Here is a 16,882-nt window from a genome sequence, read left to right on the forward strand (position 1 = left end):
CACATTTCACAGTAAAAAGCAACAGTTTGCAGTGCGACTAGCAACAGGATGACGTTCTTGATAATCTTTGATACTGCCCCCCCCCCCCCCCCCCCCAAACTCTTCAACACTTCTCTAAGGACATTGTGGGCCTGCAACACAAGTGAACATGATCACACACCTTTCGAGAGAGTGGTGAAAATTTTTGCTATGGTGTACATGTGGAACCTCTAGGGACCCTTAAAAAGTGTTCAACGAAAGTTGAATGTGATCTGAAGCAGCAAAGGGTGTTTATACTCTATCACTCTAAAATCCCCCAGTTCAGCAACACCTTTGGTGCCACCCAAGCACCTTTATTGGGCTCTTTACAAATGTTCCTAGACACAGACCACCATTCACCAATTTCAAGGTGCCAGTATGACCGGCATCCCTTTCCAGACCCCTTAGATTTTGCATGCTGCCAGCAGGTGATAGTTCAGTGATGTGTCGCCACTCAGCCGTGCTTTGTCAAATGGTTGACTGTCACACCAGCACCAAGGAATTTGTGAACGGCTGTCTCTGTACAAGGATATTTTTAAAGTGACCAACGAAAGTGCACAGATGCACCGAGGGTGTTGCCAAAGAGAGGTATCTTGGGCGGACCCTTTGCCACTTTATTCAAGCCTGATGACGTCACATGAGGGTGCGAAATGAGGAAGCTGCAAATATATAGACACCTGTTGCTGCTTTTGATCATGTTCATAATTTATTGATTGGTTTTGAAGGATCCTAGTGGTCCCACCCTGTGTACCAGAGAAAAAATTGTGGTTGCACCACACTCCAAAGGGGTCAGCTAACGTTCAGTGGGACTGCGACTCCACAATGTCCTTGGTAAAGGTTTGAATTGCCTGGGGGTGTCAGCAGTGTTGAAAGTTGTCAGGAACATTGACCTGTTGCTCATCGCACTGCAAACTGTTGTTTTTGACCATGAGATGTGTGGGTTCAAATGGCTCTAAGCACTATGGGACTTAACATCTATGGTCATCAGTCCCCTAGAACTTAGAACTACTTAAACCTAATTAACCTAAGGACATCACACAACACCCAGTCATCACAAGGCACAGAAAATCCCTGACCCCGCCGGGAATCGAACCCGGGAACCCGGGCGTAGGAAGCGAGAACGCTACTGCATGACCACGAGCTGCGGACGAGATGTGTGGGAATCAATGCCCCAAGGGAAGTGGTGGTTTCATTGACACCCTTTATAGCACTCCCTGATGCCATTTCATGTGGATTATGAACTGCAGTGTGTCTGAAATGTTTTCCTAGGCTGCGGATAAGAAAACTGCATGATTTCAACTCTGGGTATCTTGGTTATGACCTCCATTGTAGAGGTGCCAAGAGAAGGGGGTTGAATGTGGTTGATAGGGGCTATAATGAACTTCTCATCATGTAACATGTCCACAGTGGCATTTGGAAGAATTGTGGTGAAATTTGGTACCAATGTGGCATCTTTAACCCACCTTACACCTCATGAGAAACTGCTGAGATCCAGCCTATTTTCACATGTGTCAACACTTGTTTGAAACGTCAGTAAGCCCAAGGTTGACACTGCAGAATGCTCACCTTTTGCACCATTACAGAAGAAGGTTGTATGCACCTTTGAGCCAAATTTCAAACTTATGCATTGCAATGTGACAAATATGGGGGTTTCAAAAAAATTAACCCTTTAAAATTCCACTGCACAACACAATTTTGATCCAAGAGCTCCTTGTTCTCTTGGCATAATGCATAATTTTAACCTGTCTGATGACATTCCTCAGCACTTCAAGATACTGTCTGTTGTGGAATTCTCTTACCAGGTTTCAACTTTCTGTCATAATATTATACAGCTCCCATTTCCTCCTACATGATATTCTAATGCCATTAGTTATACAAATCAGTTCATTAGTACTACATATGTGCCTGCTCTTCGTTTAGTATGAAAGAGGTGTTACAGAGAGTGATAAAGGCTTGAAGGAATGTATTATATTTGTTGTTCAAATTGTGTGTGTGATGGACTTCTCACCAAATTAGTCCTTCGAAGCTGCCTTTACATGTTTACATTGCAAATGGATTTATATATCTAAATCTTCTGTTTACTACTTTGAAACATGACTCTGGGTTGATTCCTTTTGGTAATACTACCTACACATTCTGTTGTAACATGCTATTTTTAACTTTCCTCAAAATATTCATCAACTAGAAAACTATCTATGAAGATATTATCCGATAGTGCTGCTATTTCCTGAACTTTATTTGTTAACTATACTGTCTGTAGTGGGTTGTGAGATCTAACAATCTTTCCTCTAGAGACTCAGTCAGAAAACTTACATTGAAATCACCACAAAAAATTAACATCATGTCTTTCTTTAGAACTGAGCATTGTGATGTATGAAGTCTGGAGAGGAAAACCATGTAGTCTGAAATGGACGGAACTATAGAGGCCTGGAATCAGAAGCTTTCTTCCTTAAAAATTTCTTTGCTGCACAACTTTTAAGCATTTGGTCATTGCAATGTCTTGATAGGTTAACTCATTTTTGTAACATGAGAGAGAACATTTGGCATAAGTGGCCACACCTCTCTTCTGCAATGAACTCCTTGTAAAGAAATCAAATAACATGCACATCCCCAAAGGAAGCCTTAGCATTTCTTTGCTACGTAAATAGCAATGAGATACAAATAATGTAATTGTCAATATATACAAGCAATTTATCTACTTTGCTTTTAATTCCCCTAATATTTTAAGGAAATACTCTCACTCCACCTTCTGACTTGCATTCCCTATTTATTGAACTTTCTTTCATCATTAAAGGAAACTTCTTCAAGCAGTTATACTTCCTGTCTGAATTCACATAAAATACTGGTCCTTGTACACATTATCAACAGGCTTTGGCCTTGAGTGAGCCCAAATCCACCTGCTATACTGTCACTTATTGGCTTCGCCCACCATCCCTTCCCCTGTTCAGGTGCAGACCATGTTTAGTGTAGTCAGACCTATGGATATATCTACTGGCACCATCAAATGGTGACGCCGGTAACTACAGGATACTCCTGTCCATATGACTGAAAGTTGGATAAATCTATTACTCAGCATTCAAAATGAAACTGTCTGAGCATGTTCTCTTATAATAGCCTTACTGCCAGTTCCTACTTCTCCACCCTCCTGCTCCATAGCCTCTTCAGTTCTTGTCGGCTTCTCTAACTGTGCCTGAAGGGCACATATTCTCTCTTCCTGCTTGACTATTAAAATTTATTCCTACTACACGTCCAACAGTTTCAGGAGAGGGCCTCCCTAGATTCCCTCTTACATTCACTCTGGTGAAACTACTTACTGCATCTGGTGCAGCACGTATGAAGTCCTATTTGAAAAATACATGTTCACTAGATGAGCAAACTGAACTGACCCTTTGTACAACACAAATGCTGGTTTTATGTTTCTTACTGCATCTGGTGCAAAACGTATGAAGTCCTATTTGAAAAATACATGTTCACTAGATGAGCAAACTGAACTGACCCTTTGTACAACACAAATGCTGGTTTTATGTTTTTATTCAGATCTCTTTTCCATACAGCAAATACAAAAATTAGTATTATAACTTAAATGTACAACAGAAGCATGCATTCACGCAAGTCATAAATTACTAACATGCAAAAACCCAATAAAATAAGGAATAAGTTAATTGTTATAAAATAGTTCCACATGTCTGAATGTATTACAGGATGGCTTCATTTACATTCAGTATGTACAGTTATGTTATCTCCAGTACTACCATACGTTATAGTGAATTGAAAACAAGATCAAATAACCAGTATGAAAATTTATGGTATGAGGTGTACAATATTTTTTTAATTGAAGCAAAATGTTAGGAAACAGTGGAAGACAGAATAGTATAAAGGAAAAACAGATGAAGATGGTTTACATAGTTGATGCCATGATTTGGAATGGGATAACTACAATGGAATGGCACAGAACTTCACCAATAAGAATTATAACTCTACTTTTTAATGCAGTTACAATGTTGCCTGAGTTGTCAGGGTTGGAGCTTAGGCTGTGCACTGGGCCAGGCCACTGTTGAATACTAGTATCTGCTCAAGGTTTCGTATGGAAGGGGGGGGGGGGAGGGGAAGAGGACAATAATGAGCACTACATCCACCGTCATGTGGACATTGCGATTACAATGACAATCATAACAAAGTATGCATTCAAACTTTTTACTTACTTCATGTGTTTTTACACCAAGCCATACTTTGTACTGGGTTTGTAAAATGCTTGAGCAGCAGTAGTCCCAATTTTACTAATGAGCTTCAGCAAAAGGAGGATCACTTTTGTTGTAGTTAAGACATTGCATTGCCAATGGAAGGATTAGAGGGTAAAATTTTCAAAAAATTGAAATTTTCTGCTATACATTAATGACCATCAAATGAAAACTGGAAGAGCTTGCTTGCACTAATTTCTCATAGAACATATGAGTAGACAATTTCTCTAAAACAACATCAGAATTTCTTTTCATAATGTTGTTACGATCCTACCTGGACTTTCCATTGTTAGAATATATTATTAAGCTGCCATACCTACATGAAACAGTATATTTTCACTGGAATATAGAAAACAACCCCTACAAAAATAGAAATGTATCAGTTTGTAACATATCACTAATTACTTTTCTGAACAGAGTTGTTGGAAAAAAAATTGTTCTGTAAATAAGTTTTTATCTAATTTAATACAAGAAGTTTCCTAAAATTACATTTATTTCATATTGTGATGAAGATTGTATTATTTACATGTGCAGGCTGAATTTCATGGAGCTTATACTGGCAGTGAGCAGTAATAATACAAGTACTATATTAAAATACTTAATATTTGTTTAAAAAATTCAGTTTATAATTAAATTTGTCATTGGCTGTATTGTAAGAGGAAGACAGCTGAAAACATTCTTTCTACACATTCCAAATTTTAATGCCCAGCCAGCCTGTTAAAACATGCTACTGATATATGCAAAAATAAATAAAAATAAAATTAAATTTAGTTTACTTTTATTTCTGAAAATAGCACAATGTATTTACATGATGTCAGCACTCTTATACACACAAGAGTCTTTCAGTGGCAGACCTGCCCAGCAAAGAAATGTTCTTTTCTTTACAGTAAGCGCACTAAACATTTCTTGCACACAGCAGCAGAGTGTGCCACACAGAAACGGTCTTTCCGGAGGCAGCCATTCTACTTCTTAGCTTGTTTGGAGGGTGCTTCTTTGGCAGCATCCTCTTCACGTGGTTCATGCGGTGCTGGAAGTTTTTCCCAACTGGGTTCCACACCCCAAATTTCTCTGGCATATTCTGCTATTGTGCGGTCACTTGAGAACTTCCCAGATGAAGCAATATTATTTATTGCCATTTCTGTCCACTTGCTCTGGTTCTGGGAACAGAACAGTGAATTAACAACAATGGTGACAATGATAATCCGAGAAACATAGATTTATAGTCATGATACGTTAAGTTTTCATACATAGTATCTTCATCTTGAAGAGATTTTTAAGTGTATCAAGCCTGTCACATACCTGGTACACTTCACCAACTTTTTCTTGGCACTTAATATATGCTTCATAGTCAGCTAACAAATAGAACCTGTCATACTTCATTAGCATGTCAGCAACATCTCTGAACTCATCAGGGTTGCCTGGGCTGAAGAAACCGTTCTGTATCTGATCAATACACTGCCTAATTTCAGGGTTACTATTATAGTAATCGTAAGCATTGTAGCCACGCTTCTTCAGTTCTTCTACTTCATCAACAGTCATGCCAAAGATGAAAATATTATCACGGCCCATCTCTTCTGCCATTTCTACATTTGCACCATCTAATGTGCCAATTGTGAGAGCACCATTCAACTAGAAAATGAAAATAGTACACAATATAATGGATTATTTTGGCCTGCTTTAACACAAACATACAACTTTACAGCTGTTTATGGATAAAATCAATGGTGAGTTTGAACAGAAATATATTAGTGATGGTGAAAAGATATTTTACGCTCTGAAACATGTGAATCGTTATTCAGTTATTCACTGTTCTGGTTACATCTTGGTATAGAACTACTTGAATTAACAGTGCTGTGGCCAGCTGTATGTTATGCTATTAAAAATTGGCACGATTGCCACTCGCACTATAATTTGACATTTACTCATACAGTTCAATGAAACCTCCTAATACAATCTAAAAGGCAAAAGTCATGTCCATCAACTGTGAGAATTTAACAGGGTTGACATAATGAGAAAATAAAAGCCTTCTATTTGTCATTTTCGAACTTCATTCTTTATGCTTAATCAGTCATACTGGGGTAGGTGTATTGCTGTACTTTGTCTACACTTACCATGAACTTCATGTTCCCGGTTCCTGAAGCTTCAGTGCCTGCTGTGGAGATTTGTTCACTCAGATCTGCTGCTGGCATTATTCTTTCTGCCAGAGTCACCCTATAATTCTCCAGGAAGATCACTTTTAGTTTGTCACCAATAACAGGATCATTGTTCACAATATTACCAACACTGCATATTAGTTTGATAATCTTCTTTGCCATATAATAACCTGGAGCAGCCTATGAAAAACAAACAAAAGCAGAGTTCACAAGATGGAACAGTTTACATACTCTTTTGGTTTCATGTTCAATGACTTTTTTTTAAAGATCTTATGAACTGCGCAGAAATAAATCTTCTTTTCCCCATTTGGTATCTTTCTCAGGTTCATATTTGAACAAAGAAATACATCATAGAGAAGTTATATTTCTAGGAACGTGTACCTCAGAGCTTCCCCATTCTTTTATCACCACATACCACATAAGTAAGTGTAATAAACTATTTGTTTACACACATGAAGTAATGGCTTTACTGCAAATATTTCATTTGTGAAAATGATGTTGTCATTCATATAGATGGACACTGGGTGTAAATGATATAACTAAGCAGAAGCTGTACTTGTAAATGTTGTGTTGCCCATTTATGTTTCAGACGTGACTAATAAATACACATTGGTGTCCAAAATTGAAGCAACAAACCACTATTTCCCCGTTCTGTGCCCAAGTCATGATATAATCATACCAACTATCAACAAATGTCCTTACAATCATGTTCTGCACTGAAGATGGCACACTGGTCAACGGATAACCATGCGAGCGATGACAACAGGGCACCCGTCAAACGGGGTAGTACCTGTCCACAATCACAATGTACTGAGTCACAGATGGTGCAGGATGGTACAGAAAAGACACGTACCAGACTCTCTCCACTGGAAAGCCATAGGAAGAAAGGAAGTAGGACAGTTGCAAACTGATTTGGACCAATGGCTTAATGTGAATCGTTCTGTTGTGTCTTGGATGTGGCGACAGTTTTGAGAGACCAAAATTGTATCCCAAAGACCCGGGCAGGGCTGACCATGTGTGACATCAGAAAGAGAGGACTGTTACTTGGTTGTAAGGGCACAACAGTACCAACTTAGTACTGTACAACAACTGGGATCTGATCTCGCAGCATTTTCTGGACACGTTGGATCGAGGCATACGGTGTAGAGGAAGCTTTGGCAGAGTGGCCTTTATTGTCGGAGACTTGCTGTGAATGTACCTTTGACATGTCTTCTCAGGAGGGAACATCTAGAGGGGAGTTGTCAACATGCCACCTGTACGGTTGAAGAACGAGCCAATGTTCTTTCACAGGTGAGTCCTGATATGGTCTGGAGAGTGATTCTCAATCGATTTGCCTCTAGAAGGAATGTGGAACACTATTTTGAGACCCAAAATTTGTGGAAACAAATTGATATCGATGAGGGTCCACAATGGCATGGGCAAGGATTATGTTTACCACTCGAACAGGTCTTGAGGAAATTGTACGGGTGAATCGGCAAGGTTTAACTGCTGTCAGGTATCATGAGATCTTGGGACCTCATGTGCTGCTGTTGTGAGGTGCTGTGAGCCCAGACTTTGTACTGATGGACAACAATGCTCGACCTCATTGAGCACGGGTGGCTGATGATGTCTTGGAAATTGGACATATTGTATGCATAGCATGGCTTGCTAGCTCTTCCAATTTGAATCCCATGGGATACACTGTGGAGACAGGTTACATCATGTCAGCATACACCAACCACTCCCCAAGACTTGCAAGCAACTCTGCAGCAAGAATGCGGGTTATTGCCTCAACATGCGATTGATGACATCATTCACTGCATGTCCCATCATTGTCAGGCCTATGTTGCTGCCAGAGGTGGTCACACTCCATACTGTGCACATCAATCAGTTGCTGGACTGTGTGAGCAATGCTGTTAAGTTGGAAAAAACGAAGAACATTTTTGTCTACCGTTACGCATATTGCAATTGTTTACATTCTGTATTCTTTACACTATTTCTACTTTACTGTCATCTATTTAAACTGTTTCCTGGCAAAGTAAATGCAACCTTGCAAAGTTTCCATTTGTACTTCAATTTTGGACACCAGTGTACTTCAAATAACACGATTTACATAAGTATCAGATTCATAAAATACGTTGCCTATGTTTTAATTAAGTTTTTAATAACAGCCACAAGTTGCACTTTTTTTGCTCTTCAAATGTACAAGAGCATCATCAGAATATACAGTTTAAAGTTGGCTGACAGCATTAAAGATTGCATTTAAAGTTCGCTGACAGCTCTAAAGACTAACTGGCTGTATTGTAGTCCTATATCTAAAGTATAGTAGTAGATGATGCCACTGACAGCATCCAAGATTAAATGGAAATGCCTGTTCTTGCTAAATCTTTTAATTATTCAGGTCTTTGAGGTGCACCATATGTGTTAGTTATATCTCACAGCCATATTGTACTGCTGGTCTTCATCCTTGATACAAATGTTACAGAACTGATATGTCAGTGGGCTGGAAATGGTCAATGTGACAGCAGTCACAACATTCAATTGCTCCAGATGAAGATGGAGAAAGCTCAAGATTTTTGCCTAGATGTGACATACACGTAAATAAAAAATTTACAGGTTTGTCTGCCAGATGAAACAGTAAATTTTTTATCCAAAATAAACAAATGAACAAGAACCATTGCTGTATTATCAGAATCAGAGTCCTTCTGAAAAGTCTGGTTATTTAACCCTGCAGTAGTTGTGTGTGGACTGACAGTCCATACGGATGATTTTTTTTTTTCTTTCCTTTTAATCTTGTTGGACCTAAGAATCACTTGATCCGTGAACCTTCCTACAATCAGCAGTACTATGTTATGCCTTTGTGTCATTTGGACTGAAGCAGTGGTGGTGGAATGGTTGACAATTATGGACTCACAGTCCCGTGCAAGCAATGGTGTTACCTGAGTAATAGTAAAAGGTATGCTACTATTGGCATATTATTGTTAATTTTCAAGAGGTTTCTTATTATTGCAGTGTTACTTTCTGTTAGTTACATTGTTTTGTTAGGTTCAGGTTAGCTACTTACTTTATTTATTTATTTTACAGAATGGTTGCACATGAAAAAGTCTGAAAGAATTAGAAACTTGCTTGCTGAGGTTTTGGCAGAGAGCGATCATGAAGGTGACTTTGATGATAGATGTGAAGAAAGTGTAGATAAGGCATAGGAGCAACCTGAAAATTCTCATACAGAACACGAGATGTCCGATGGTGAAGACACTATTGACAATATCAAAAATGATCCAGTGTATGTTGGAAAAGATCAGGTTACAAAATGGAATAAACATGAACCTTCCAAAAATGTTAGAACCATGTCCGAAAATATCATAATCCATGTTCCTGGTGTAAAGTCTACTCTAAAACATCTGAAAACACCAACTGAAATTTGGAAGCATTTTTTTAGTGATGATATTATCAGCACAATAACAGGAAAGACAAGCCTGTTTATTGAGCCCCAGAAGGGTAAATTTTCCAGAGACAGGGACTGCAATGCTACGAGTGCAAGTGAAATTCAAGCTCCAATAGGTTTACTGCATTTGGCTGGAATGATGAAGGCTAACCATCCAAATGCAGACAATCTATGGAAGATTGATGACACAGAGGTAGAAATTTTCAGGGTCACCATGTCACTGTCTAGATTTTGCTTCCTTCTCAGCTGTCTGCAATTTGGCAAGAGACAAAAGACTGAAATATGACAAGTTAACTCCAATACGAAACATTTTGACATTTTTGTCTAGAATTGCAAAACAGCATACACTCCCTTTCAATACCTCACAATCTAGGAGAAGTTAGAGGCATTTTGAGGCAATTGTCAGTTTAGACTGTATATACCCCGCAAGTCGAACAAATACGCAATAAAAATATTTGCCCTTTCTGAGGTCAAAATGTATTATGCCCTTGATATGGAAGTATATGTTGAAACAAAACCAGAGGGGTCATATTATGTAAGTCGCTGTAGCTCAGAGACTGTCTACCTCCATCAAAGGAATTCACAGGAATATCACAGTGGATAACTGGTTTACCAATCTTCAGCTGGTTGAAACACTGAAAAAAGATTTTTGGCTAACTTCATCAGGAACCACATGCAAAAACAAAAAGGAATTGCCACGTGAATTCACAAAGCCAAGTAAGCATTCAGTGGGTTCAAATATGTTTGCGTTCAGAAAATCTTGCAGTCTTGTAACATCTACTCCTAAGAAAGGCAAAAATCTTGAACAGTTATCCGGTCTCCACCATGATGAGAGTGCTGATGAAGAGACAGGCAAAACAGAAATGATAGTCACGTGTAACAAGACGAAAGGAGGTATAGACATGTGTGAAAAGTTGTGTGCTGTCTAAAACTGTGCAAGACACACTTGCTGATGGCCTATGGTCATATTTTATTCATTACTTAATGCTGAAGGCATCATTTCTTTAGTGATTCATGCTGCCAACAACCCAGCCAGCTGCTCTCCACAAAGAGATCTTCTGCACCAGTTGTCTTATGAGCTTGTTACAGAACACACGTGAGTCCGAACTGCCATGAGTACCATACTGTCTAAGATTCCTTCAAGGATTTGAGAAATTTTCCAAATTGGGGTGAAAGCAAGGCCCACCAACTATGGTAACAAACAGAGAGGACATTGTGTATACTGAAACAGGAGAAAGAACAGACCTACCAGGTACAGCTGCTGCTAATGAGTAAATATCTGTGTTTGGAACATGCATGTGTTATTTGTTCAGAATCTTTAAAAAACAGAGGACTGTGACTGAACTGTGTAAACTGAAAGAACTGTTGAACGAATGTGTGCCTTTCATCCTGTTTACGATATTATTAAACATCTTTTTCATATCCACACAAATATTGTAACATATTTGGAGACTTAGTATTTCAGTGGAAGTGGACAGAAAAAAATGTACCTTTATAAAAGGTATGTACTTAGTACATTAAAATCAAACATAATAAACAGCATATTCTCATTTACTTTGTTGATTTGCACTTTTAAATTTGTATTTATCGCCAAGTGGACTAAAATCCCACAGTGACTACTGATGGTACTAAGCATTGTGCAACTAATGCAGGTTAATATGGGTTTATTTGTACAACTGACAGAAATATATTTGGAGTAGGCACGGCATTCAAAATGTGAACAACTACTGGTATGGTGCACTGCCAGTCTTTGGCTAGTTTCTAGGTGGTTACTTGAAAGCCCTGTCAAGAATAGTATGCTGGCTCCCTTATTTATGAAACTATATGCATGGTGAATGCAAATGTTATCATCAAACTTCCATGACTCAATCAAGAGATGCTTAATTTCCTATGCCTCCACATGAGCCCTAATTTTTCCTGCCTTTGTCTTCATGGTCCTTAAGCGAAATAAATGTTGGTGGCCGCAGAATCATTCTGCAGTCAGCTGCAAATGGCTGTTCTCTAAACTTTCTCAACAGTGCTTCATAAAGAGAATATTGTATTCTCTCCAAGGGTTCCAATTTGAGTTCACAATGCATCTCCCCAACTCTCACATGTTGACAAAACCTACTGGTAACAAATATAGCAGCTTGCTTCTGAATTGCTTCCATGTCTCCCTTTAATACAATCTGGTGGGGTCCCAAACACTCAAACATTGCTCAAGAGTGTTGCACAATTGCTCTGTAAGTGGTCTCCTTTGTAGATGAGCTACACATTCCTTAAATTATCCAAATAAACCAAAGCTGACCATTCACCTTCCCCACTACTGTCCTTAAGCGCTCATTTTATTTCATATCACTTTGCAACATTACATCTAGATTTTTAACTGTCACGACTTTGTCAAGCAGGACACCACTAATACTGTATTTCAGCATTATAGAATTGTTTTTACTACTCATTCATTAAATTAGATTTTTCTACATTTACAGCAAGCTGCCATTCATCACACAAAATAGAAATTCTGTCTGTCATCTTGTATCCTTCTACACTCATTCAACAATACTTTTCGATATGCTACAGCATTATTTGGAAAGGGACACAGATTGCTCCTCATCCTGTCCTCAGATAATTTATATATAGGGTGACCCAAAAGTTCATTAATATTTGAAAATTCAATTCTTCACACAATAATGTAGGTACAGAGGTAAAAATTGACACACATGCTTGAAATGATATGGGGTTTTATTAAAACCAAAAATGTACATGAAACAGCCAAGAGATGGCACTTCAGATGATACAAAAGCAATAATTAGCACAACAATTAATATGTAGCAAAGGTGTTGCTCCTTATAGCAAATGCTTAACATTTCACCAACATTCATTAACAATACCTGTAGTTGAGGGACAATATTTTTGAACAGTACTCTATAGCATATCGGCAGGTATGGTGAGTTATTTCCATTAGATGTTGTCTTGTTAACATCCCTAGTAAGGTTGGACGATCGCAGTGCACTTGCAACTTCAGGCAACTCCACAACCAATAATCACACAGATTGAGGCCTGGGGCCTGGGAGCTCAAGCACAATGGACATGGCAGCCCAGCATGGAAGCCTCAACAAACGATATGCACAAGAGATCTTTCATACATGTAGGAATATGGGGTGGAGCGTCATTCTGCATAAATGTTGTATCTTCCAGCATGTGTTTCTCATGACAGCTCATTTTAGACATGCTTCTCATGCGGCCTCACTGATGTGTTGCTGTCCAGCACCATCTGTTAGCCAGTTTTTGTATTTGTTTTTGGTTTCAATAAAATCCCATGTCAATTCAGGCATATGTGTGAATTTATACCTCTCTACCTACAGTGTTTCGTGTTTTAGTGCATTTTCAAATGTTAACCGACTTTTGGGTCAGCCTGTATATAGAGAATGAGAGTTGTCCCATCACGCTTCCTTGGGGCACTCCTGATGATACCCTTGTCTCTGCTGAACACTCAACATCAAGGACAATGTACTGGGTTCTATTACATAAGAAGTCTTTGAGCCATTCACATATCAGAGAACCTATTTCACATGCTCAAACCTTTTTTAATAGTCTGCAGTGAGGCATGGTGTCAAACTGTTTCTGGAAATCTAGGAACACGCAATCTGCCTGTGCCCTACATTCATAGTTCACAGGATATCTTGAGGAAAAAGGGCAAGCTGAGTTTCACTTCAAAACACTTTCTAAATCTGTGCTGATTTGTGGACAGAAGCTTTTCTGTCTCAAGGAAAATAATTATATTTGATCTTAGAATATGTTCAATAATTCTGTGGTGTACTGATGTTAAGCACATGGGTCTAATTTTGTGGGTCCATTCTCAAATCCTCCTTATATACAGGAATTGCTGGCACTTTTTTCCAGTCACTTGGGAATTTGTGCTGGGTGAGAGATTCCTGATAAATGGAAACTAAGTAAGGGACTAAAGCTGTTTAGTATTCTCTGTAAAACCAAACTGGGATTATATCCAGACCTGTGGAGTTATTTGCTTTCAAGTCTTTCAGTTGACTCTCAATGTCAGGGATGCCTATTTCTATTTCCCATATATGGAAATCTGTGTGATGGTCAAATGATAGTATGTTAATGTGATCCTCCTCTGTAAATGATTTTTTGAACATTAAATTTTAAAACTTCAGGTTTTCTTTTATTGCCTTCTGTTGCGCAAGACTGGTTGCCGAGTGACAGAAACCCTCAGCCTGCTTAATGATTTTATGCAGGACCAGAATCTTCTCAGGTTCTCAGAAAGATCTTTTGCCAAAGCAAGGTTGTGAAAGTGGTTGTGTGCCTTGTGATTCTTTTTTTACCCGAGAGTAAAAAAAAATTTCTTGTTCAGCATTTTCCACATTTTATTGCTAACACTGAGTCTTTCCATCCTTAATCCACTTACTAACTACATGTTTCGCCAGGGTGAGACTTACATTCAATTTAAAGTTTTCTCATAATTCCTTTACATATATCATACTGAAACTAAATTATGTCTTTTCACTATCCAAGTACGACACCAAGAACTGCTTATCTGCTCTTTGTACCATAAATACTCTCCTAGGCTTCTTGATGGATTTATTAACTTTAGCACACATTTTTGCTATGATGACATCACAATCACTAGTCCTTGCCTCACACTGTTGGTAAGGTCAGGTCTGATTATAACTACAAGGCCTAAAATATTTCCATTTAATGTGGGTTGTTGAACTAACTGAAGAGAGTTTTTTGAAAATTTATTCACAACTATTTCACAAGACTCTCTGTCTGTACCACCTGAAGTGAATCCACTGGCGTCCCAGTTTATTCTCTATACATTAAATTTATCTCCAACTAACATTGCATGATTGGGATATTTATGTGCCACTTAGTGTGGACTTCCTTTGGGTGGTTCCACAAGTCTTACAGCAGAATCGGGTGGCCAGTAAAAGCATCCAATTATTAATTTGAGTTCACCAAGGCTGGTTACTCATGTCCAGATAACTTCACAGTCAGATTTGATTTCAACTTCAACAGACAATTCATTGTATTCTATTAGCTGAACAATGAAATGTCCTCATGCCTGAAGCATGTTGCTGAATCATATGGATTGTAATATGCAGTACTGGCTGATATCGAACTCATGATAAAGTAACACTTTGAAGAGCTGTTCCCATTGTAGGCATTGTTAAGAGATTCTACATTCTTTGAGCAAAATATTTTTCTGCGTTCTTTCAATCTGCACTGAATTGCCCCTCCCATTTTAGCTGGTTGCATACAAGCAGATTTCTGTGATGGGCCAATTCCATAAATATATCTGATGGGTCTGGCCCAATGACCCATCATTTCACTCTAAGGTGCAGTCCCTGCCCAACCAAACTAGTCTCCCCAATTTGCCCACAGGCAACTGATTTTAGGGGTTGCAACTGTGTCTTACTGCAAGCACGTTGTACAGTGTGGTGTTTTATAGGTGTCTTATTATTTCTTGTACATTTATGCACTTTAAAATAGTTTATACCTTCAAGGGAAAGTATAGATGATGCTAGGAAGAAAACTGTGGCACTCATCAATCATTTGGCTCCTCTGGATATACAGTAATTTATAATACCAGTAAAAAATGCACATAATATACTTATGGGTAATAGCCTTCCATAATGAACATTGTACAAGCAACATTTTATAGGCACTCACTATAATGTTGGTTTACACAACTCACACCACCCCCCTTTTACGCCTCTTTCAAGACACCAAACCTTTCTGAGATTATTTCTGAAATTACTGAAGGCATTTTAAATCCGCCTTTGCAACTACAGTAAAATGTGTATTTCTGTCACCAAATGCACCTTGTTTTACTAAAATAAAGCATCATCAGTGGTTTCTAGAGAAACATATTTACAATCTGGCTTGCCATCTGCATCTAAAAAAAAGAGTGCATTGCAAAGGATGATTATTTTACTTACAGTACATTTGTCCAGTTTTCTGCTTGCAGTTTTGTGGGGTATTCCGCATTTGGCACTTTTGTTAGTTTTTATAAGACACTTTGAGTATCGTATAGAAGTGTTCCAACCATCTCTCTGTACAGCCTATTTCTTTACATTTTTGTTCGTGTATTGTTCATGTGTCAGTTTTCACAGACAAGATATGTGGTCTTGGGCCTATCCTCTTTACTTTACTTGTAGTAACTAAAGCTTGCTGTCACCTGGAAACCAAGCATTCATCTGTGGCAAATTTCGAGTATCACCTACTTGTCTCTGGTTGGCAAGTTAAAATTTGCTTCTTTTGACAAAACAAGGCAGGGTTTACACAGTGTCACCTTGCTAACATCCTAATGTGATTGCAATTATGGTAGAACGCTGAAACAGTTGTTTATTAAATGAGGAAATGAGGACAAATCAGGTCAAAATCTTGGTATAAGTATACAAGAGTAATTTCTTCACTTACATTGTTGCACAGCCACAGTAACTCACATTTCACCAACTATTGATGACCCTCAAAAAATTACGTCATTCTACTGCAGAAGTCTGTAGTTAATTGTGCATTGCGGTAGATAAGAAAGTTCCACTTGTTTACCTTATGGCAACATACTCTCCTCTTTGCTTAATATCATTTGCCAAAATCCCGTTTTGATATCTCAAACCATTTGTGAGACATGAGGGGCGTTATGAGTATTTCATTCTAACTTTATTGCTGGTGCATGCGATCGCAAATGAGTGCACTATATAACATCATTTTAAAGAAACTATGTGAGAAAGATTGCAGGGTAGCAGCTGTGAGCGTGCCATCTGCCAGAGTACTGTGTCAGCCACTGGCTCGCCAAAAACTTACGGACTTGGCTGAATGAGGCCCATTGCAAAACTCTGCCCGTGTGTATGTATCTACTGAAAGACGAATCAGCAGTTTCCAGTACTGAAGGTAACAATCTCAAGGTTGTGCCTCCACTAATGCACAGAAACTGCCGCAAATGTCTGTGGCCCATCACTAAAATCTACTCGTGTGGCCAGCTTTTGTCACATCCAAGAAATATTTAGTGTAAGTTGGTTTTTTAGTGAGTTCAAACAGCAAAAACCAAA

General features: G+C 38.6%; 1 protein-coding gene across 1 annotated transcript in view; it reads right to left on the minus strand.

Annotated features, from left to right (window-relative positions):
* Nucleotides 1-5,017: 5,017 nt before the first annotated feature.
* LOC124802423 (glycogen phosphorylase) overlaps nt 5,018-16,882 on the minus strand; it is a 166,584-nt gene continuing 154,719 nt past the window's right edge. Inside the window, exons 13-15 of the mRNA XM_047263191.1 lie at nt 6,368-6,589; nt 5,556-5,885; nt 5,018-5,413 (exon numbers count right to left, since the gene is read on the minus strand). Coding sequence (XP_047119147.1) covers nt 5,219-5,413; nt 5,556-5,885; nt 6,368-6,589 — 747 coding nt within the window. The 3' untranslated portion in view covers nt 5,018-5,218. The remainder of the gene's footprint in view (nt 5,414-5,555; nt 5,886-6,367; nt 6,590-16,882) is intronic.

This window comes from Schistocerca piceifrons, chromosome 6 (assembly GCF_021461385.2).
Source record: "Schistocerca piceifrons isolate TAMUIC-IGC-003096 chromosome 6, iqSchPice1.1, whole genome shotgun sequence".
In the NCBI taxonomy this organism is placed as follows: Eukaryota; Metazoa; Arthropoda; class Insecta; order Orthoptera; family Acrididae; genus Schistocerca; species Schistocerca piceifrons.